The sequence below is a fragment of the Crassostrea angulata genome, chromosome 2 (assembly GCF_025612915.1).
Source record: "Crassostrea angulata isolate pt1a10 chromosome 2, ASM2561291v2, whole genome shotgun sequence".
Classification (NCBI taxonomy): domain Eukaryota; kingdom Metazoa; phylum Mollusca; class Bivalvia; order Ostreida; family Ostreidae; genus Magallana; species Magallana angulata.
In genome coordinates, this window is record NC_069112.1 from 45,202,134 (window position 1) to 45,225,842 (window position 23,709).

Consider the following 23,709-nt stretch of genomic DNA (forward strand, 5'->3'; position numbering starts at 1 on the left):
TAAACATAGTTTTGATATGTGAATAAAAATTAATTCACTCTAGAGAAAATATTATTCAGAACCAAAAATGAACTCAATGGTACTTAATGAATTTAATGTTAAAGAAACATTTTCTAGAAATTTTCAAGAAATCAATCTGAACTGAACTGTACAACCTTTAAAAACATAACTGTACATAAAGCTCTGTATATCTTAATGCTGTTAATAAATGTATATGTTCTCAAGATTTAAAAAAATAAAACTAAAGTATTTGAAATGTAATTAATTACATTTATCAAATTAATTGAGAGTAATTAATTACATTTTAAAAAATCAATGTAATTGTAATTGCAAGTAATTGATAAAATTGTCAATGTATTTGAAAGTAATTAATTACTTTTCAAAGTAATTGACCCCAACTCTGGTCTGGCTTTTACTGAATTGACATGTATAATAAACACAAGACATATTACATACAATAAAATAATCGCCGACTTTGTGAATGACAACATTAAATGTGGGTCACGTGAAAGGTTGTACAAACCAAACAGACGCTTTGTATGACTGCACGTCGAACACGCCTAAAATAAACATTGCATAAAAGATTTGCATTCTAGGTTTTTCCAGAATTCAACAAAAAAAGAGAGCTCAAACTGCAAGGTCATTAGATAATTTATTCAGCAGATGTTCTATTTACTTGCTGTTGTCGATGAACAATTAAAGGACGCATTCCTTCATGCATCCCATACCGACGCCAATGAAGAATGTTGGGGAGAGAAGCCATTCAACAAAAAAGTGTAAACGATCAACTGCACTTTTTTGGGAACAACGGAGAACAATCGCAAGCCTAATTCGTAAACAAAGAACGTATTCTTCTAAATATACTGTATACATTCAAAGTTATTTTCGTCCTTCTTCACTTGCAGAAAGTTTTGCCCCGTCTTGAATTCGTCCAGACATAGTTGGTTTTTTTTTTAAATAAGTTGAGACATTAGAATGTTCTCACACGATGATTAACTTCAATAAATTGATAATAGGGAACCGTAGGGGAACATTTGTATAGAGATGGTCGTAATTAGAAAAATTCTAAAGATGAACAACTGTTCATTCATTTCAAAAAGTTATGTGTTATGTAAGGCATTTAGAGATTTAGGTTAAGATAGTTGAAGAAATATTTACATTTTAATCCTCATATGTTCAAAATGGCCATACATCCACCTGAACTTTTGATCAAGAAATTTTTCATCCGATATTTTTGATGGTTATGGTTGAAACAAAATAATTGTCATAAAACCTTAATGCTAACTTTCAATAAAACACAGCTATAAACAGTATATATATATATATATATATATATATATATATATATATATATATATATATATATATATATATATATATATATATATATATATATGCCTTTCGTATTCATCTCAGGAACAAGAAAACGTGACAACCCCTATTCATGAGTAATTCAATAACTACTGTATATTCTGCGTCGTTATAAACAAACCAGTTTTTGGACATAATTTGACATGGTAATAAAATGCCTCCTCAATAACACATCCATAAGATATGCTTTCAAATCTCATTTAAAAATACTGTGAGCCTTGCCTGAATAGATTGGAATTAATGGCGAAATGTTCACGAACGTCAACTATTGCGACTATTGCGACACCTACCTTAAGACCGTTAGACCCTTTCATCATTTTTACTAAATAAAAATAGACATAAAGATTCAAAAGATTCGGAGAAAACAATTTTTTTAGCATCAATCTTGAAAGCAGACACAAAAGATGAACAACTGTTCTGTCATAGCTTTATTATTTCTACTTATGGTATAACTATTACATAAATAAAACACACGTAATTAAACACAGTTGAATACGTACTACACAATCTAAAGAAGCAGTTACGAGAATTTTCAGTAAATGCCAAAATGATGGATGGCACCAATCCTCAACTGGCATTTGGTGGACAACAGTTCAATTCAATGACAATTAGCCATAAATAGCTGGCGACACTGAAAGGAGGACAACAAATAACAAGCGATGGCCTGTATTATTAGTAATTTTGTAACACTTACAAGGATAGACACTCGGATAAAGCCGTGACGGCGAGGAAATTAGATTCTCATCTGAAAACCAGCAGCAAAAAAGTGGCTGATTTGATAAAAGCCTATCCTAATAAAATAAAATTGTATTTAATAAACAAACCAAGTAAATTAAGGGGCAGGGAGGGTAGGTTTCCTGATGAAAAATAGGAAAATGCTATTGCTGACATGCGCAAGTGCGATAGAATTGTCTAAAGTGGGAATAAAAGACTCGGGGGAGTTATCTCGCTTGTAATCAGATGTGCATTTTCCTTCGATAGTAGGAACTCATCATGCAGGGTAGTAAACTCTCTTATCTGTTTGTGTCTATGCTGTTTATTAGCCTTTTAAAATCTAGTGCCTTTATGCATTCATAAAAAATACATGAGCATAAACCTTTGTAACCTTGTACTCAATTGTTCCTGGTGTCAATATTTGAAGATGGTGACTTTGTTCTAAAGGAAGTTACACATAACTAATTTGCAATTTTATTGATACAGAAGACAAGTAAAAAACTTAGTTAATGTTTTCGTTACATTATTGATGCGTTTGTAATATAAAGTGTTCTTATAATTTGTTTATTTAGCACATAGATAATTATTCTCAGATGGTCTTTAAATACGACTTCTAGTTTTATGAGATAATGACGTCATCTGTGGCATCAGTCAATTGACTTATCATGACACTTAACATCATTTCACTATACACACAGTGCCTCTGCATTTTTACAACATCTAAATTTTACTTTTCAAAATATGCACATCTATTGTAATAATGAGGACTATTTTTGGTGAAATGAACAAGTAAAAATGCTTTGTCACATAAAAAGTTTTTACCTATCCTTTCATTTACGTCACTTCAAAACTGGGTTGAATTGCTCTATTGGTGACACGGAAAGATCGCCATAATACATAATTATTCTGTTACGGAAGTTTTCTTAAACTACAACTATAATGTATATATAGGCATACTTGACTTTGTCTTGCAAATTCTAAAAATATGATTGAAATGCACTCGTCGGTGAACATCAAACATAAATATTCTTACATATAAAACACATCATGTTTTTTTTCTAAATCATTTAAATAAACAAATAATTGATAACACTTCCAAAAATAAAACGAATTGAATTTTTCTGAATCTTACTTTTAAAGATGCATCGGATACAAACACAGTATATCAAATTTACGTTTTCAAAAGTATCAATTTTGGGTAATCAAGCTTCTAACAATTTTGCTAGCAAACTGAACAAAACAAATGTTGTTCCTTTTGAAGATCTTTCTAAATCGGTGTTTTATGACTTAAATTTTTTTTGCATATAATGGTACGTATAGAAATGCAATAATGACCATTCATTACTTATATTTATAGGCAATAGCACTAAGGACGGGTGAAACATTGGTACTGCATAACTATCTGATACTATGGAATGACATGAAATGCAAAGACAGAGTAAATAACATATTAACATATATATCATATTATGATAACATACTGGATTGCTACACTGTATTGGTATTCATGTAATACCATTGTTTTTTCTCCCAACTCATGAATGCAAAAAGGTTGTAATACAATATCATTACTTAAAGAGTTCACTCGATTCAATTGATAATTGTTCACATTTAAAATATCGCATGATAAATGACGAAAGCTAAGTTTAAAATACTTGTTGGGCAATTTCCACTTCTTTAGTAGCCATTTCAGTACATATTTATTTAACTAGCAGAAAGACCTACATATCTCACAAAAAAGTTAATATTATTCTCAGAGATTTTATATTGATCAATCGAGTTGTCTTATTGGAAATTTGAATATCAGATGAAATATTAATAATATATTATCAAAATCGTTTGAGTAGTTTAATTCAGCAATGAAAGTAATCTACTTTCATTTTCTGTTAAGGCATTTTGATAGGTTTATTAATATCATATTGCGGTGTTGCTTTTTTAGTTTTTGGTCCGTCTTAGTCACAGTGTTCAAATCGTCTCATTTAGGTGAAATATATTGGGTGAATTAGCATGAAGTTAATGATTATAAGCAGTTTTCAATCACATTAAATAAAACAATTTGAATTTATTTTAAATTGGATTTTATACAAGCACAGAAATACATTCATTCAGCTGTGTAATAACATCTAAAGATAAAGTACTCATTAATGGTATTAAATTGCATTAGATGGCAATGTCCTTACCTTTAATGATATAGCTTTATCATTAACGATCTATCTTCTTCTTTATTATTCTCTCTGGATCTTGCGGGAACGTAAATCGTGGGTCCGATTCTGATGCCAAAAACTATAGTTTGTTTAAGGTATACATATTGAAGTAGAAGATCTATTTTTTATTCGTCCAGACTTTGTCGTAAGAGCTCGTATTGTTAATGAATCAATTACAGAACAATACATGTAGCATATGTGTTTTATTTTAACTACTTTGTGTGTGTGTGTGGGGGGGGGGGGGCGGGTAACATTTTTAAATTGTAAACCATAAAATCCCCACGAAAATGGCGTTTTGGATACCAACGGCCTACGGTTATTTGGGCTGCAATGCTAGAGAGAGAGAGAGAGAGAGAGAGAGAGAGAGAGAGAGAGAGAGAGGCTTGACTCTTTTGCATTTCCATAATGTTTGTAATAGATTCATATAACATGTACAGTAAACAGTTTTGGAGCATATAACAGTTACATGCATTTGAACAATTAAAAAAAAACCCAAGGCTTTCTTTTGAATTTGAAATGACTGTTTGTTTCAGAAGTTATTCAGAAAAATTTACTTGAGTGAAATTAAGGTTTTGGATTACAGTAACGATCATAATGACAAAAAATCAAAAGCAACATATTTAAAACAAATTTGTTGCAAGACCAATACTGTAATACCAAAAAAAAAATGTTCGAGGAAGGCCCGTTGCATTAGAATTGTTAATCATCTGATATTCAATTTAAATTTGGACTGTTAGTGATTTTAAGATGATCGTGTTTAATTTAAGGCTAAAATAATATTTGTAAGATTAGAAGTTCTGCAAAAATGTTTTAAAATGGCATTAAGGAAGAAGAAATATGAAAATATGAATATGAAAATGAGGGGGGGGGGGGATACTTATTTCCCCATCTAAGATATTTGTACTTTTTCTTTACAAATAAACTAAAAGGCACCGACCAAAAACAGCATGTCAATTCATGCAGCTGCCTTAATAAATCAATTTTCGTTTTTGAGAAATAGTAATTTTTTTTTCAATTTTAATGCCACTTAGATACTAACCTTTTACCTATAGCTAAATCTGTTAAAGACTGTGGGGCATAGTTTTGATTCTAACGAGTCAAAACATGAAGAGCATACAAAGCTAAAGAAAAACTTATTCAAGTGGATAATTAAGTAAATATTTTGAACATTTTGTAGCATACAGGGAAATATACACATAGGTCTTTGCGTTAATCACGGAATTTTTAATGAAATGATAATTCATATATATTTTTTTTGAAATATACATATGTATTTTTCATTTATTTTGCACTGCACTGTCTACGAATTTTGATGGTTCGTTCAATAAAAATGACTAATGTTATATTTCATATTCTTCTTCCTTAATGCCAATTAAAATTAATTAAGTATTGCATAAGTTTTTAATTATGGGAGTCACTTAAGGGCCTTACTTTGTTATTATTGAAATTGATATAACAAACTCTCTAAAATGTTACTCTTGTAAGCAATTGAATTCAAAGCTTACCATCATTCACGTAAAATGCAGCTAAATCCACCCAAAACTCTCCAAATTTGTAGATTACTTATTACCAAAGCAAGGTATTTGATATATAGCAAGATATATAGTTTTTATATATTTTTTCTTTCTTGCATTGCTGAGACAAACGTAAATAAATGATATATATGTTCTTCATGAATTAGAACTGGCTACTTACAAATTATGTCCAAACGAACTAGGAAAATGTTCTCTACCCACAAAAATTGACCCCAACGAATAAATATGACACCACAGTATATTGAAAATGAATATTTCAGTTTGGTAAGGCTAAAACTGCTTCATTTACTTATAATTTGTCTTCAAATACCTCACAGAGACCATTTTTAAGATATTCGATCTGTGCTTACTATCTTTTTAAGATATATTACTAAATCAGGTACTCGGTACACAATTGCGCCGAAAAATATAGTTTCATTCATCATCAGCAAATACAACATTAAAACAAATGTTTAGGATATCAATGCATATTTTATACGTAAAAAAAAAAATTAACGTAAAATTATTTTTAAAAATCACCTCTTTCATAGAAATATAATGTGAAGTTCCTACGCTATCTGCCTCCTCAGTCTTTTTCACGAAAATATAGGTCATTCTTCGATTGACAATTTTTCACTTACATTTTTACAATAACTATATTACTTTCATGAGTATCGTTCGTTAGTTATCACAAACTCATTTTAATTATTTATTGTGTATGAATGTGTTTTTCTTTTCTTTTTTCTAATGACGGAATGGTTATGCAAAACCTGCACCATAATCGTAAACTCTATTTAGATATAAGCATGTATGAACTGTTTGCTAGTGACGCAAGGCTGGTGGCAGTATTTGCTAAGGACAGGAACAACTACATTCGCCAGTTTTCTTAACAAACTCAGTGATTTTAACTTTTATTTTAACAGCGATCGGCGAAGCACAGTAAAAATTCAAGTAATTTAAAAGTTGAATATCTTGGATAATGGGTAACCCAAATCTATTCTTGTTGTTATGTTCATCTTAATCACTAAATTGTATCAAACTATGAAATATGAGAAAAATCGATTTTTAGAATTACATAGAATTGATCAAAAAAGCGTTATACTCTGAACTGTTCTGTAATTGTACATCACAATAAGCGTGAAAGAAAGTTAAGGTTTACAATAAAAGGTTTTTAGTACAAAAAAAACCCACAAATATTTGTAACACCTGCAATGTGTGGAATAAACATGAATAAATACAAAACTAACAAACTTGCTTCCAGCATATGATTACAATTTATTATATTATCCAATAATGATATCAATTCAAATATTTCCTTCTGCTGAAAATAAATAAATTTAAAGTTCATTTTTTACTACTTATGTTTATTTTATAAATCAAACCCCCCCCCCCCAAACTCTTTCAATTTTTCATCGGTTCATCGTGTCAAACAAGCCATACAGGCTAAAAGTTTCCATCAAACGAATAGCATGAGGCTCATTTATAAAAAATAGACCGTTCTATCCTCCCCCTCTTTTTCTGCATTCGATATGGAACTACTTTACTTTACACCTGTACGGAACGCAAAAAAATGTCCTAGAAAGGCCGCGAAAATGATTTACTTATATGAACTAGACTTTTTTTATGTAAGCAGTGAGAATAACAGGTGCATGCATATATTTCTTGAGACCTTGTTCTTAGTTACTGAAATCCTGAGTTACATTTTGGTTTGATTCAAAGTTCAAACTTTTGATACTCTCACACAGAGTTAAATTTTATGAAACAACAAAATTCGAATAGTGTAAATATTAAAATTTGGAATTATTTCATTTATGCATATACACACGAACATAATACGTTTATTAGTTTTATGAATCAAATGATACATAAAAGGATCAATCGTATATAAAAACGGAATTAACCTTTTTGGGCGGTATTGGTTTCTAACTTTACAAAAAGCATATCGATTTCCGTTCCATTTCTGGATTTTAGGCCATACACGGTAAACTCTTAGGTTAAAGTTCTCAAAATGTATATATCGATTGAAAAATGAGTAATGGACGCTTCTTTTACTTTAATTCAATTTCTTTTTCAGTTTACTTTCTACATTGTATATTACGACACATGTACTTTATATGCGTTAATTTACAACCAGGGACATATAAGCGACTAACAAACGTCTCGCGTGACGCGGTTTCAAAGGTAAAAAAAACAACTTTGATTCTTTGCGACAAATATTCTTTGCGACACGTCGCCAAAGTCTTTCCGACAGAAATTACATGAAGAGTTATGATTGTAGAAGAAAAAAGATTTTTACGAGGCGTTTAAACACTACGATCATTCACTGTACATTCAACTACACTCTTTTCCGTATTAACACCGGAACCAAACTTGTAATTACTTTAAAAACCTTTGAATTGAATTTACTTTACTTTGAATTTTTTTAAGAAAGCTCTATTGTCCTCAGTGTTATTGAACTTGGCACAGTTCCAACAGCAACACTGTTATGTTTCCCAAATGTAATATATGCATGCACTCTGTTTGCTTATTTACGGAATCAACAAAATAACTATAGCTTCTAAATGCAAGTTAATTAGAATATTTGATTGACAGGTATCTTCTGTATTAATAGCCGTCATTGACCAATAGCAGGAAGATTCACTCTTGTAGTGCAAATCCAGACATCCCCGCCGACGCCAGAGAAGAATGTGATGGGAAAGGACATGCAAAAGTTATGCAAACGATTAATTGCACATGAATAATCCTAGATTTATGAGCTCCTAGTAATCTTTTGAATCCGAAACTCATTCTTTGAAAAGTTTTGTTTAAACGATGTTTTCCTTCAGTACGATAAAAGAAAGTAGTTTTTAAAATCGAAAATCATGATATGGATATGAAAAAATTAAGGCAACCCTTATAGCAATGACTATTAAAATAGCACGATTATACATACGAAATACATATGCAGAAAGTTTAATATTGCTTCATATTTTTTTCGTACAAAGAGTCGAGCATTTTAAAGATAACATATACACATATTAAAAGATATAAAAACCCTGTCTGACGCACATTTGAAAAAAAATGGGTAAGTTAGATAATGGCAAAGCAAATCTACACATGTACTGTCTACAGGGAAATGTACGCCCTTTTTTTAAAACCATTCTTGATTGTTTGTCATTGGGAAAAAAAAAACATATTTAAACCCCCCCCCCCAAAAAAAAAAAAAAAAAACAACAAAAGAACCTAAAAAAAACAAAAAAAGCTAAAAAAACAGAAAACTTGTTCAAATCAATGAAAGTTTGTGTTTACTATTGTGTCTTGGTAAATTCAATACGGAATAAAACCGGAAAAAACGACTCAAGGAAACCAAAAAATATATCATACCTTCTGACCTAATACCGAGTTCAGAGTAAACAATTCAATCAAATTTTGTTTTAATATGATGAGACATGTTCTGTTATATGAAACACCTATTTGAAACTACTAGACAAAGTAGAATGGAAATACCATTTAGGTAGAGTTTCTTACTTTTTAAATTTTGTTTGTGTATCTATTTCTGCCCCTTGAGTCCTTAACGTACGTTAAGATACAAATAAATAAATAAACCAAAGTACTTCAATTTCAGGTCCTTATGATTGGAAAATAATAAGTCCAACCATTTGCATGAAAACAATTTTACAATGTTCTGTTATCTACAGTAGAACTAAATAATTCCTAAACAAGTCCTTATTTATGTTTGAATAAGTTTAAAATACTAGTACTCTTCTTTTACATCAAGCCGTTAAAACTTATATAATTAGTTATTTTAGTGTTAGGATATAACGACAGTATATGAATCTATTTGCAATTAACTTTTCATAATGATTAACCCATATATACTGTAAACTCTAAGAGTCAATGTATGTAAAAACACTTTTTAAAATCTTTTCTTGAGGTATATGCATTTTCTTTACGACATTGAGGTGATTTTAGTAAAATAAACATGCACAGAACTGTTTTGTCATATAAAAAAACTATATTTTAGTTTTAGTGAGGTCATTACCAAAGTAGGTTGAATTGCCAATTTGGTCCAAACGGAAAGATCACAGTAGAGTGATAATGATTCTTTCGCTAAAAGGGGCATTGTCACGATTTTATTTCTGGTTTTAATGTTTTTGTAGGGCATTTCTAAAAGTCAACCAATATTTGAGCGCAATTTGTCGTGTTATAAGCAAGATACTGAGCTCACCATTCTCTGTCATGTAAACAAAACTTTTGTTAAGATTTTGAAGGTTGAAGTAAATAATCCAATTTTAGACCATATTGAATGTGATAAAGGGCTGGTAGGAACTATTCATTTAGGCTAAGAGAGAGAAATCAGCTTGAATAAAAACCTTTTATCGCTTTATCAAACCAATGTAAAAACAAAAATAGGGCACGAGCTCTGTAACCTTTCTTATAATTTTACGACCGATACTCAAAATTTCGTTGATCATTAGAAATGCATTTCTAAAGCATGGTAAACCATAAAAATAATAAAAAAAAAAAATTAAACATACATCGTGATTATGTCCCTTTAATTTTGTCTTTAACCGGTTTTATCTTTAACCTGTGATTATACAATTATTGGTCATGGTCTTTTCCAGAATTGTTATCTTAATTTTTACTAACGACAAATTGGTCTATAACATGAGCAAACTAATTTTAAAAATACATGATAAAATGAAACAGTTATTGTACGTTTCGTTTCATTTGAAGCCAAATCTAAGACATGTAACGTAAAAAATGCACCAATAATACTTTGTAATAGGATATTATATTTTTTTTCGTAATCTTTCTCTCTCTCCTTCTCCTTCTCTCTCTCTTTCAGATATTTAATTATTGCTATTGATTTATATTTATTTTATCTAATTTTAAATTTGGAGCATGATTCTTTTTTGATACATGTATTTTGTCTCAAACGACTATAAGAAAGGCTACATAAAATAGTTTTACACATTGAATTTCAAATGAAGTTCAAAATGCCAAGGCTTTTTGTATGATTAAAAGTACATATTTGTGCGTTTTTATCTTTATATTTACATCAAGGACAATTCTTTTGACTCTTAATAGTGCGCCATCTGTAGAACTTCCTTTTACGTCTGTCTGCGAATTCCAACTGGTCTTCAATCTTTACATTTGAGTGGTTATTCTTTCAGCGAAGCATGTACAAGTAATAGCAAACCAACCAGGTGATATTCATCATTGTATATTCTGTTCAAGTGACATATAAAATGGAAGAGAGTAGTAGTTAGTTAGTAGCTACATTTATACTCATGAGAGAGAGAGAGAGAGAGAGAGAGAGAGAGAGAGAGAGAGAGAGAGAGAGATACTTTTAGTATGCATTAAATTCTGTTTAAAAATATATCTAAAACATCATGACTATTTTTTTAACACACTTAAAAGCTTTTCAAATCAAAATTTTTGAAAAGTAAACAAAATGTTTGAATTTCTTTTTGGATGTAACCATGAACAAGCGATAACCAACTTTTGGTATCCAGTTATTCTAAGCAAAAGCTAAAAAATATACTTAGCTATTGAATAACAAAAACATGTTTTTGGCATACAAAAGAAGATGCATTAAACAACACAAAACACAATTCGACATTTTTTAGCTCACCTGAGCTGAAAGCTCAAGTGAGTTTTCTTAATCAAAAGTTTTCCATTGTCTGTCGTCGTTGGCGTTGTCGTTGGCGTTGTTGCAAACTTTTCACATTTTCATCTTTTTCTCCAGAACTACTTAGCAGATTTCAACCAAACTTTGCACAAAGCATCCCTGGGTGAAGGGAATTCAAGTTTGTTCAAAAAAAGGGCCACGCCCTCTTTAAAGGGGAGATGAATTAGAATTATTGAACATTTGTTGGTATCTTCAAAAATTCTTCTTCTAAAAAACTATTGGCCCAGAAAAGCTGTAACTTGTACGGAATCATTTTCAGATAGTGTAGATTCAAGTTTGTTCAAATCATGGTCCCCGGGGGTAGGGTAGGGCGACAATGGGGTTCAAGTTCTATTTAGGAATATAAAGAGAAATGTTTTAAAATCTTCTTCTCAAAAACTATTAGGCCAGAAAAGCTCAAATTAGAGTTGAAGCATCCTCAGGTAGTGTAGATTCACGTTTGTTCAAATCATAGTCCCTGGGGGTAGGGCGGGGCCACAGTGGGGGAATGGATTTTTACATAGGAATATATTTATACAGAAATCTTTAAAAAATTTCTTCTGAAAGTCTATTAGGCCAGGAAATCTCAAATTTGAGTGGAAGCATCCTCAGATAGTATTTATTCAAGTTTTTTAAATCATGGTCCCCGGGAGTAGGGCGGGGCTTAAATGGGGGGATAAATTTTTAGATAGGAATATACAGAGAAAATCTTTAAAAAATTTCTTAAAAAAATTATTTAGCCAGGAAAGCTCAAATTGGTTGGAAAAATCCTCAGATAGTGTAGATTCAAGTTTGTTCAAATCCTGGTCCCTGGGGGTAGGGTGGGGCCAGAATGGGGGGGGGGGGGCAGGATAAAGTTTTACATAGGAATATATAGAGAAATATTTGAAAATCTTCTTCTCAAAACGATAAGGACAGAAAACCTCAAATTTGTGTGGAAGCATCCTCAGGTAGTGTAGATTCAAGTTTGTTTAAATCATAGTCCCTGGGTGTAGGATGAAACACAGTGGAGAATGATTTTTTTAGGTAGTGTAAATTCAAGTTTGCTTAATCATTGTCCCCGGGGTAGCGCGGGGCCTCAATGGCGGGATGAATTTTTACATAGGAATATATAGAGACAATTTTTAAAAATATTCCTGGAAAGTTTTCGGTCCAAAAAGCAGTGACTTGTGTGAAGCACATGTTGTGCAAATGAAAGTTTGATGGAACCATGATTCCCTAGAGAAAAGGGTGGCCACAAAATTGGCGGAGGGGGGGGGGGGGGCGGGGGGGGGCTTATATAGGAATAGAGAAAAATCTTCTTACAGGTACAGTCAGTTCAAGCATATCTTTTACAACATACACCATAGCACAGCATAGCATTGAAATCTCATAGCATAGCATTGGAATCTCATAGCAAAGCATTAGAATCTCATACCATAGCATACAATCTCATAGAATCGCATTCGTCATATCATACCATAGCATAGCATACAACATTATTTTAACTCGGTTTTAAATGTTTTTATTTGAAAAAATAAATGTTTACATGATAGATTTGTGGTAAATTTTTGCTCCTTATTATTTCACTTCGAAATGTGTGGAACTCTTCTGTGTATGGAGGGGCTTTTGTTCAAATCTCATAGCATACTATAGCATACCATAGCATACTATCATTAAGCCCTTCATTTCAATTTCTCATAGCATAGCATACAAATCTCATAGCATACCATACAAATCTCATAGCATATCATTAAAATCGCATACCATAGCATAGCATGAAATGACTGTAACAAAAAAAAAAGGGGGCTTGGTATTTACCCCCAAAAATATGTGAATAAAAATTGGCAGATTTTTAATTTTTTTTAGCAAGATTTACTGTACTTAGTTGTCAAGATATTTTTATTTTTATACTGTAATGCTTATTTGATCAGAGTTAAGGCAATTGTTGCTCAGGTGAGCGATGTGGCCCCTGGGCCTCTTGTTTTCTTTCAAACTGAAAACTACCAAGATAGGAGTTACTAAATAAGCTGTATTAAGCAACATGTTATTCCTAGGCAATTTATTATTTAGCAGAGTTTGAGAGAACGTTGTCTCATAACTAAGTTGAAAGTAAATTTTTTGTAAACACTTCTATATACAGGAAAAATTTTTCCCCATTTTATTTTCACCCCTTCGATCTTCTTGTCGAAGAGCAAATTTAAAAACTGGACAAATTCTTTTGTTTTTTATTATTTCACCTTTAAAACAACTTTGTTGTTTCAAATCAAATACGGGGAGAAACAATTTGCAAGGAGGAAGGGCGAAAATAACCCGGGGGAAAATCAACACTGTACAGAGTATTCAAAGTTTGACTGTAATTAATGGCATTGATTTTAGGAGCTTTAGAGAGATGACCATTTTCGAGGAAACGGTGGGCAAAATATTTGTATCAATGTGACAGTTCCAGTAGTAATTATGATTATTTGGATTTGTAAAACATCATTTTCTGATATTATTAAAAAAAAACTTACCTTGTCTGCCTGTCAATATTTGAAACTTTTTTTTTTAATTTTATGTTAAATTAATCTCACAATAGTATTAATTGTACATTTGTGAACAAAATTAGAATATATTTTTTCTTCAGTATTTCCTTAAATGCAAATATTTTTGAAATTATTAATGAAAACGTGTTACTTTAATTCAAATAATTGCATAAGATCCTAGTTAGTGATGCAATATCGAATCAACTTTGAAATGGGACTCTAGTTTCTTGACCTACGCCTTTTTTCCCAAAAGCAGAACCTGATAACTTTCGTTTTCTTACATGAATCTTTAAATATAAGTCAGAATCTGCTTGTGGTGGTAATACCCAAAGGTATTCATGCATGTTTACCAATATATTAGTTTTGTAACTAATATTCAAAATACTTCAGGAATAATTAATCATTCTTTGTTTTTATTGAGGTGATAAAATGCGGTCGGGAATGACCAACTATAATAAAGCCCGAATGGCTGTGTTTTACATTTGACACACCGGAGCGCATTTTATCACGTGATAATATTCAAAGAATGATTCTTTATTTCTTATATTTATATAATTTTTCAGAAATTGTACGATTATAAATTAAAATAGTCATGAAGAAATGTATTGGAAAATACATTATAAAATCGACTAGCAGTGACATGTAATGGAATATACAATAGAAAATCGATCCGTAGTATTATAACATACACAGGCACTGGCACTCATGAAAAAAAAATAATTTAGAGAAATTATTGGCATTCTGTCATCTCTCAGTTTTGTACTGTATGCTGTGATTTATACTATCGTTGTTGACCCATGGTCCTACAAATAATGATTGAATAAAACTATTAGCAAGAATTTTCCATCTTTTATTCTGAGTATATTGTCATGAAATATTTCAAATACACATCTGAACCCTTTTAACCTTAACAGAGAATTACATCAATTTAATTTTGCATGTTCTGAATGCATAACCAAAATTTCATTTACACTTTTGACATAATACTGAAAATGTTAGATAATTTGTATTTTATTTCTAATGTCTTTGAATCTTATTGTAAACAGTTGCCCTACCGAAACCACAAAGTGTCCTTGACTATCAAAAAAGGCATGTCATATCATCTTGATGACAAGCAATTTTTACACCTGTAATTAGTACATATATCAAAAGGGAAAAAAAGTATAACCCAACCTGCAACCCCATACACCTGGACATATATAACTGGACATTTACGTAATCGAAAACCTATTTATCGCAGAGACCAATTTATGATATGTGTGTTTTTGCATATACAGGAACTTCTTTCTTTTATCCAAAGGTATCCCATGTTGACACCTGTGGGACATTACGTAGGAACATACATATATAAACCTGCGGCGAAATTTGCAATCTAGAACGCGGATTGTCTAGACCACAAGCTTGTGACCAACAGGACGGATTAATCTTGCATCAAGAAATAAGAAACAATGGTGCACTGCAAGATATTCTCAACGATTTTTGTCTACGTTATATTGGTGCAAATGGTATGTATTAAAGCCTTACTCGTATTTTAACTATCTCGATATTTTTTGGTTAATTTCCTAGGGTGAAAGATATAATTCTTCGAAGACAAAATTTATTAAATGTATCGATAATAATGCTGGATAAAATATCATTTATTGGAGACAATACAATGTATCAAATATACGAATTTTAAAAAAAATATGTATTATTTTATTTTGGTGCAGGCATTATTTAATTCTCAATTGGTTATTGTTTGACTATGATAATAGTTTTACACAAATATTCACTGAAAAGTGATGCTTTTCACAATTTACTAGTGTAAAAATTCAAACATTATCTTATGAAAATTTAAAAACGTATCGATACTAATCCAAATTCTTGTTTTCTAAAAGTATACGTTTTGCTATTATAAGTAAAAAATATATCCATTTCGTTACGTTAAACTTCTTTGACTCACAATTATTTATTTTCATATATTATTTTGACGAATAATTTGCTATCTAGTACCAATAAATATCGAATTAAAAACCGATGAAGTGCACTAGTGTCACAGGTAAAGGATATTTGTTATCAATAATACATGCATAAAACTTAAAGGACATTGCATGTGAATAATTGATTGTAAACTTGTTATCCCCGAATTCAACTTGTACTTTTGTGAATTACAACACACCATACTCGTGAAATATTTAGTACTTTCTCTATTTGCTGTGGTTGATTGAATATGTCAAACGCCAAGAGATCGTCGATTATTTTAGACGACTTTTTGAAGCCAACCTTGAACAATCACTAAAACATACAGATTTAAATGCGTCAAAAAGATATGTATTCCTTTTATGAAGCTTAGGGATTCATAAGCTTTCGGTATTGAACTACTACATGCAAATTGTAATGCTTATTAATAATCTGTGTTTAATTTAGTGTGAGGGGCTTTGGTACCATTTTCTCACGGGACAACCCGAGTCTGAAGATAAAATCATATTCATGGACAAAGTCGTGAGTCCTGATGGAACAGAGCAGAGGTTTGAGACGAGATACAGCGGGTGAGAGATTGTCTTTCATCTTATATGTAGTTAATGGCTAAATCGAAAAGTTTTTAAATACGCTAATAGTGGATTCATCAACACTTCTAAAATACCAATATATTATGGGAATATAGTTTATCGACCACAGTTTCCATTGTAAGTCAGTGTCTCAGAAAAGAACGTTAATATTACGACATTATTGAATAGTCATAGTACCGTTTCACTATTTAATACATTCCAACAATGATAAGGGAAGTTGTGTTAGGTTAATAAAACCATGTACACTAAATATATTTTTATTTTGTTTTCATTCAGGACTTCTTGCTATAAGGTGGGACCAATTCAACTAAAAATGGACATTACACGTCCTAAGACTTTCAAAAAGTTCCTCAATAAATGTATGTATTTACTTATATTTAAGACCCTTGCACCAAGACTAATTCGATAATCTTATTGAGTACTGTTTTTTTGGAGGGGACGTGATGACAAAATTGATAAATATTTTATTATGAATGCAGTTCTGAATATCTTAACAAATTAACGTTGATTTCGTAACCTTCATTATGTTTAGAACGAAATAACAATAGCAACAACACCATTGCTGTTTTCTTTGTAGATTATCATGCATCGGATGTAACTCTTGCTTATTTATTTCTTATTCAAACAAAGGTATTTTATCTCGAGAGGAAACGCGTTTAATTATCAATGTAGAATAACTTGCTTGATTTATGTAAATGCACCGGCACTGGATGTGGTTTTTGTGCTTTAGATTAATTAATTTGCTGCAAGAAATCCTACAGTTGACCGATATTTGCAATTTATAGACCGGACCCTGAATTTTAAAATGTAGGTGTAGATGATACAATGATTGCAAAATGTCAGATTCTTTCATGTTAAAATCAGCTATGAAAAATGAAATATTAAAATGCAGATTAAAAAGCAATTAACAATCAAATTTTTTTGCAGAGTAATATTACAAACAAAGCAACATGATAATGACCACAATTAAGTTTTGTGGCTTTTATCGTATTTCAAGACAGCTTATTTAAAGCTACATTAAAACTAAAATTTAAGTTTTTAAAGTAATACATTCTAAGTAATTTCAGCTATCATTTGTAAAGAAGGATTTAAATTATCATACGACGGTGTATAAAATGAAATGTTTTTAAGTTCATCACGGTAAATTGTATGTAATTTTAAATACTGTGGAATCATTATTATTCGTAGTGGCTCAGTTTTCTTTGTTTTCCGTGGGTAGACCTCCCTCTTGAATTTATGTCCTCCATGAAAACAAGTTTTGTAAGAGTTAGTTTTCTTACTTACACTGAAAACCAGCACACCCACGAAATTACATCCTCACGAATAAGCAAAATGCCAACAATCCACGAAAATTGGCCCCCTTGAATTTAAATGATTCCACAGGTTAGCCATTTAGTGTGTCATATTTTTGAACAGGTCATATGAGCGATTTAAAGCTGATGCACAAGAACTCGCCAACGGAGCCTTATCAGATAGTGAAAGTCGATAACAAAAACTTCTATAACACGACAGATGGCGGTTGTGTCCCTAGCGTAGAAACCCACTACGTTGTTCTTCTTCAAACGAAAACTCCTGCTGACGAAACATTATTGCAAATTCACAACGATCTATTAGGAATGGGCATCACTATTTTACCGAAAAATAATTTATCTGGTATGTATTTTTAAAGGTGATGATTTCTCTCATTTTTTTTTAACGTCGGAACACTGTATTGGTCAAACATTTAATCCATGCAAATAATCAGCTTTGTTCAAGACGCGTATATTTATTAAAACACACTTTGTTTTTCTTTCAGTTTGCCAACCAAAAAGAAAATAATGATCGATGATGTCCTGTTCTTTTTTCATTGGAATAGATGTGGTCAGATGATATGTTAATTTTTTTGTAACCGCATGAATATTTGTAAATGTATTTCTGTAGATAGTGAATGGTGATGGGAAATTATTCATGGATATTTATTCAAAATGTAAGTTGTAATCATGTTGTAACAGATTTTTAGAAATATAATTTGTTTCCTGGTTGCTTTATTTTAATTTATCAATATATGCATAGTAAATAAATAAACTATTACCTTATACATGTATTGTTGTTAACATATGTACGTGTAATCAATAGGGCTTTTTGACTTTTGCTCGTAAAACCTATTGTGTTTTGTCTTTTTAATTAGTATTCCCGACAGGATTAATGTAAGCATTTTTTTTTTCAAAACGGAAAGAAAATGTTGAAACAATCTTGCAAAAGTCTTAAAGCAATTACCTATGGCAAGCGTACGAAAGAAAAATACTCAAAATTGAATGAAACGCAATATTTTGCTTACTTTTTAAAGTAGAGCATTCAAATTTTAGAAATAGATGTATATTGTCTAGCCCTATCACACTGTTGATGTAGGCATCGTTTATGAGATACTTTGGCTCAAACTTAAGAAAAGGGGGATGAAATAACTAAAAACTCAAAAGACCTTAAAATCTAAATATGACGTCTAGATATTATTAAGATAGCAGTAGTTAACATGCATTCTAAATATCAAATAAAAAAAATATTGAGTACTTACGGTTTTATGAGATGATGGAAATTGTCTATGAGTTTCCAATGTTAACCAAAATCTCCTGTCGTTCTTTTACTCAAAAAGTGTTCAAATAAATATTAAAATATGTGATTTGTATAATAACATATACATTACGCAGACTGAAAAGGTTTGGGCAGACAATTCGAAAAAAACCCATAAAGGATCTGCTAGGGGCAACATTGAAAACACCCCTATAGCTTCAACTATTTAAGTTTTCGTCCAATTTTTACAATCGTTCTGTTTGTAGATCTAAATAAAAGGTACAATACAAAATTATTGTCCAAGGGGCCATTTTCAACTACCTTAAAAGCTTTTTAAAGTCTTAATATTACAACTTTTTTAAACTTCAAAATTTTGATGAGAAAAAATTATCGTGCTTTGCTCAAAGAATGTACAAAATAAATACTCCAGGCAAACTAAATTTTGTGTCTGAAAATGCAAGCTTGATTTGATATGATTTTTCGAGAATATTTTTTAAGAAATGTAAAGTATACCTTCCCTTCTGGAATTTTCTTTCTTTAACGTTGCATTCCTTATAAGTTCTTATTCAGGCAACTGGTTATACCAAGTCGTTGAAGAATTTGAGAAAAAAAGTTAAATATGATTTTTTCAGACACTTCAATGAAACAAGGTCGAAAAGCTCTTACAGTACTTTTTTGTTCAAGCTTAAGACAAAAAGGGTTATAATGGTTCTAGTTGAAACAATCTTTTTTAAATATATAAAAGAGATAAAATTGAAGGAATTTTAGCAAACTTAGACAATGGCCGTAGTAAACCGTATGTTTTAAAATACCCCCCCCCCTCCCGCGAAAGTTTCTAGCCGGCATTCGTGAAATATCTTGACATGTATTAGGGTTCTATTTTGATACTTTGAACGAAGACTCTGCTAGAGAGAAAGAAAACTCGAAATAATTTAATTTAGTTAAACTGAAGGAATTTCATAACTGCGTGGTATTTCTGAAAAATCCTCCGATGAAGATCATGTTTAATATTTAAACCTTGGAAAAACATTATTTAATATTTCAACAATATTCTGAAAATCTCATTTGTTTAATTAAGTTTTTGTGACCTAATCGGACAAAGGCTCTGGTTTAGGATGCAGGCATGGACAAATTTTAATTATGTTTTTAAAAACACATCTGTACGGGCACAGGGACTGATAAGAAAATTATATATATCCATCTATCTATCTATCTATCTATCTATCTATCTATCTATCTATCTATCTATCTATCTATCTATCTATCTATCTATCTATCTATCCTTATTTCATACCTTTTTCCATTCTTTCCTCAACATTACCATACCAGTTTATAGAAAAAATATTCTAAAGAATTAAAATTAAATGATTGTAATCAATACATTATCAACCAGCTATTTTTGATAAAACATTTTATAAAGCCGATATGTTTGCACAATGACATTATAAGCACAATGGTGTCATCATCACGTGGTAATAGTTACACTTGATGATATTATTCTTTATTCACGTGTTAAGTTGACATTTATCAGATGTCTGCATTAAAAAGACAAAACACAATAGGTTTTTCGAGCAAAAGTCAAAAAGCCCTATTGAAATGTTTAGCTTAAATCGTGGATAGTTTTCTTTAGCATTTAAATTTAATCGTATTGTAACTAAAAATTAAAGTATTACAAGATGCTGTCCTTTAAAAAAGGACTGCAATACGTGGACCACATGCATGTATTTCTAACGGAAACGCGAAAGCCCTAAGATTATCAAAGATTCCACCCACTCTAGCTCCCTGCTTTTATATAAAGACATCTACCTGGGAGACCTGTAATTCCAAAAGTTTTATGGTTAATTAATATTATAGTAGCAAGCCTGGATTGTGTGCCTTTAACCACTGTATGTGTACGTGGTATCACGTATAGCTCTGACCTTTTTCACTATTTGCGTACTACTTCGTTGACTTTGTAAATTGATTTCGTATTTTGATGCGTTTCTCTTAAGATTTAAACTTTCATACAGTGACATAATTATTCAATGATGTATTATATACAGTCACATAATTATTAAACCATGCTTAAATGTGCAATTGTTTTATATGGGAAGTACACTAGCCTCGTCTAGTATATAGTTAAGCTATTTCGGAAAACAACAAAATATCGCGATTTATATATCAAATGCATGTGGTAGTTTCGACATAACATTAACGTATTCCATGATGCTGACAATTCATATCAAATATCTATCATTTCTTTCAAAGAAATAATTCAGTTTGTTTATGTACTGTTCACCGACAACTTTTCAAATACAGCGCCTTTGAACATGCGCATATGGCATGAAGTCCCGATCCCGATTCAGATACACGTTTGCTAGCCTGGTTCCCTTAGATGCCCATATTGTCACACAGGAACCAGATTAGCTCATGCACAAGCTGAATTTTTGTGATCGGCTTCGGCCGATCACTGTTGTGTCCATATGAGGCATCCGGCAAATGCTTCCATGTGCGCACACATTCCGCTTCCATAAGTAGTTCTTATAAAAACTTGAAGTTTCGTTTAGTATTTATGTAACATTTTACTCAGTTTTATTTCAATGCATTCACCTTAAGAGATGCAAACATACATAAAATACAGTTCGACCTGTTAATTCAAGAATGCACATTTTATCTCACGCGTAAGAATTTCGATCAGTTGACCTCGATGAACTGACCTCAATCATAAGAAGATGCTCCATGAACTGACCTCGATCTATTGATGTTGCATAATAGTAGCTAGGAATACGGTTTGATTTATAAACAAGGTTACGTTATAATGCGACCTTAATAGCAAGTTATGATGGCATTCAATGTTTTTCAGTCGCATTAAATAATTTTAATACAACTCTTTCTTTGTTAACGTGTTAATGCTCTTAGAAGAGCCCTACTCAGTATTCTGAAGAAGAAGAAGAAGAAGAAGAAGAAGATACATTAACATTTAATAATTACGTTAACAAGAATAGAATTCCTGGGCCCCCCACCGGTCAAGCAGTATACTAGTATCGACCAAGGCTGATTTAGGAACTTGACCAAGGTATTAGTGGTATAAACATTTGGTATGAATTTCATGTAAATCCGTCAAAATTTGTAGGCATGAGAGCGCTTACAAGGTCAATTTTTGGATAAAACGGAGTCATTATTGTGGTCAAAGTCCCATAACTCCATCAAAAAGTATCGACCAATGCTGATTTTCGAACTTGACCAAAGTATAAATAGTATAAACATTTGGTATTAATGAAAATCCGTCAAAATTTGTAGGCATGAGAGCGCTTACAAAAAAGTGTGACGGACGGAAACATGGACGCACGGACACAAGGACACACGGACCCACGGATGGACGCCCGGCATTTCTATGTCCCCGCTCCGCGTTGCGTCGGGGGACAAAAATATAAAACTAGACAAGGAGTTTACGAACGGCTTTCCCCAAATTTATTTCAAAATTAAATTTGTTGACGGTTTATAATGATGAAATTATGGATGCACAGATTCAAAATATTCTATATTTTGTAAAAATACAGTACTTTTTTAATTATTCTACATCAAACTGATCATGTTGATTGCTTCTAGCTATCAATATATCATTTTTGCCGATCATTCCTTTAAAAGGAATACTTGTCCCCAGTGCATCCGGTTTAACCTCGCTTATATATTTTCCGCGTGGACCTCAGGGTCCACGCAATAAGTTCGTAGCATCACGCCCGACTGTATTTGATCATCTTATAATTCTCAAAGAATCATTTCTTATTTCTTAGAAAACACCAACAAACAACTAAATCAATCGACGCAGAAAAAAAACTTAGTTGCATTTTTAATGGTGTTTATTTTTTCATTTCATTGTAATTCACCATGGTCCTCAAAATTATTAGTAGCGCACATTCCGAAAAAGACATTCTTTATTTTAAAATCCAACTTTGCTATAAGAAAGAGACAAAAGACATCACAAAATCATTTAACATTATAAAGTTTGCATTTAGTATGCATTTCTCTTATTTGATTTATGTAACAAAATTAATGCAATATAAGTTGTGCGAATGAACCGGAAAAATATGTATGAATACATGTAAACAACTAACGTATTCCATTCATGTAGATAGCAACACGTTAAAGTCATATTGTATACTCCGATTTTCCAAACATTGAAAAAGGAAGAGGTCAGCAATTTATTCATTAAATCTACTGTAAAAGGACTATGTGCGGTATGGTCAAATATCTGCCCCCGATTTCAACCAATTTTTAAATTGTATCGTATAAAAATAAAATCTTCACAAATCATTGTATAGAGGATTCCTATAACTTTGATGTTGATTTTAGTCATCATTGCTCATTCGCTGTTTATCTATGACGTCACCTAAATGACCCAATTCCCGCAAATATGCAAACAAATGAAAATAATCTCATTTTTGCTCTATATTTTGCATTCGGCAGTATAGAGCGCAGGTCTGCTCAAGTGCGATTTTAACATATGTTTTTCTTCAGATAGTTATACACATTATACTAAAAAATGGTACTTGAGCAAGCCTGCGCTCGATGTTTCCTAGTCGAAAAACCATCGGAAAACACCCATATTTTGTCACAAATCATCAATTTATCAAAATAATGCAATCTTCATGACGTCATTTCTACATTATGACG

The 23,709-nt window shown here is 31.4% G+C and overlaps 1 protein-coding gene across 1 annotated transcript; it reads left to right on the forward strand.

Annotated features, from left to right (window-relative positions):
• Window positions 1–15,198: 15,198 nt before the first annotated feature.
• Window positions 15,199–18,584, forward strand: LOC128173131 (uncharacterized). Its single transcript, XM_052838851.1, has 5 exons — window positions 15,199–15,465; window positions 16,367–16,488; window positions 16,786–16,868; window positions 17,926–18,162; window positions 18,305–18,584. The coding sequence occupies exons 1-5, from the start codon at window positions 15,409–15,411 to the stop codon at window positions 18,325–18,327; spliced, it is 522 nt and encodes a 173-aa protein (XP_052694811.1). The 5' UTR covers window positions 15,199–15,408; the 3' UTR covers window positions 18,328–18,584.
• Window positions 18,585–23,709: the final 5,125 nt, after the last annotated feature.

Bases quoted from the DNA above. Each gene is read 5' to 3' on its own strand.
- LOC128173131 (XM_052838851.1), top strand. From the start codon at position 15,409: ATGGTGCACTGCAAGATATTCTCAACGATTTTTGTCTACGTTATATTG. The intron at 16,869-17,925 runs GTATGTATTTAC...ATTTTTGAACAG, and splicing joins CAAAAAGTTCCTCAATAAAT to GTCATATGAGCGATTTAAAG. The intron at 18,163-18,304 runs GTATGTATTTTT...TTTTTCTTTCAG, and splicing joins ACCGAAAAATAATTTATCTG to TTTGCCAACCAAAAAGAAAA.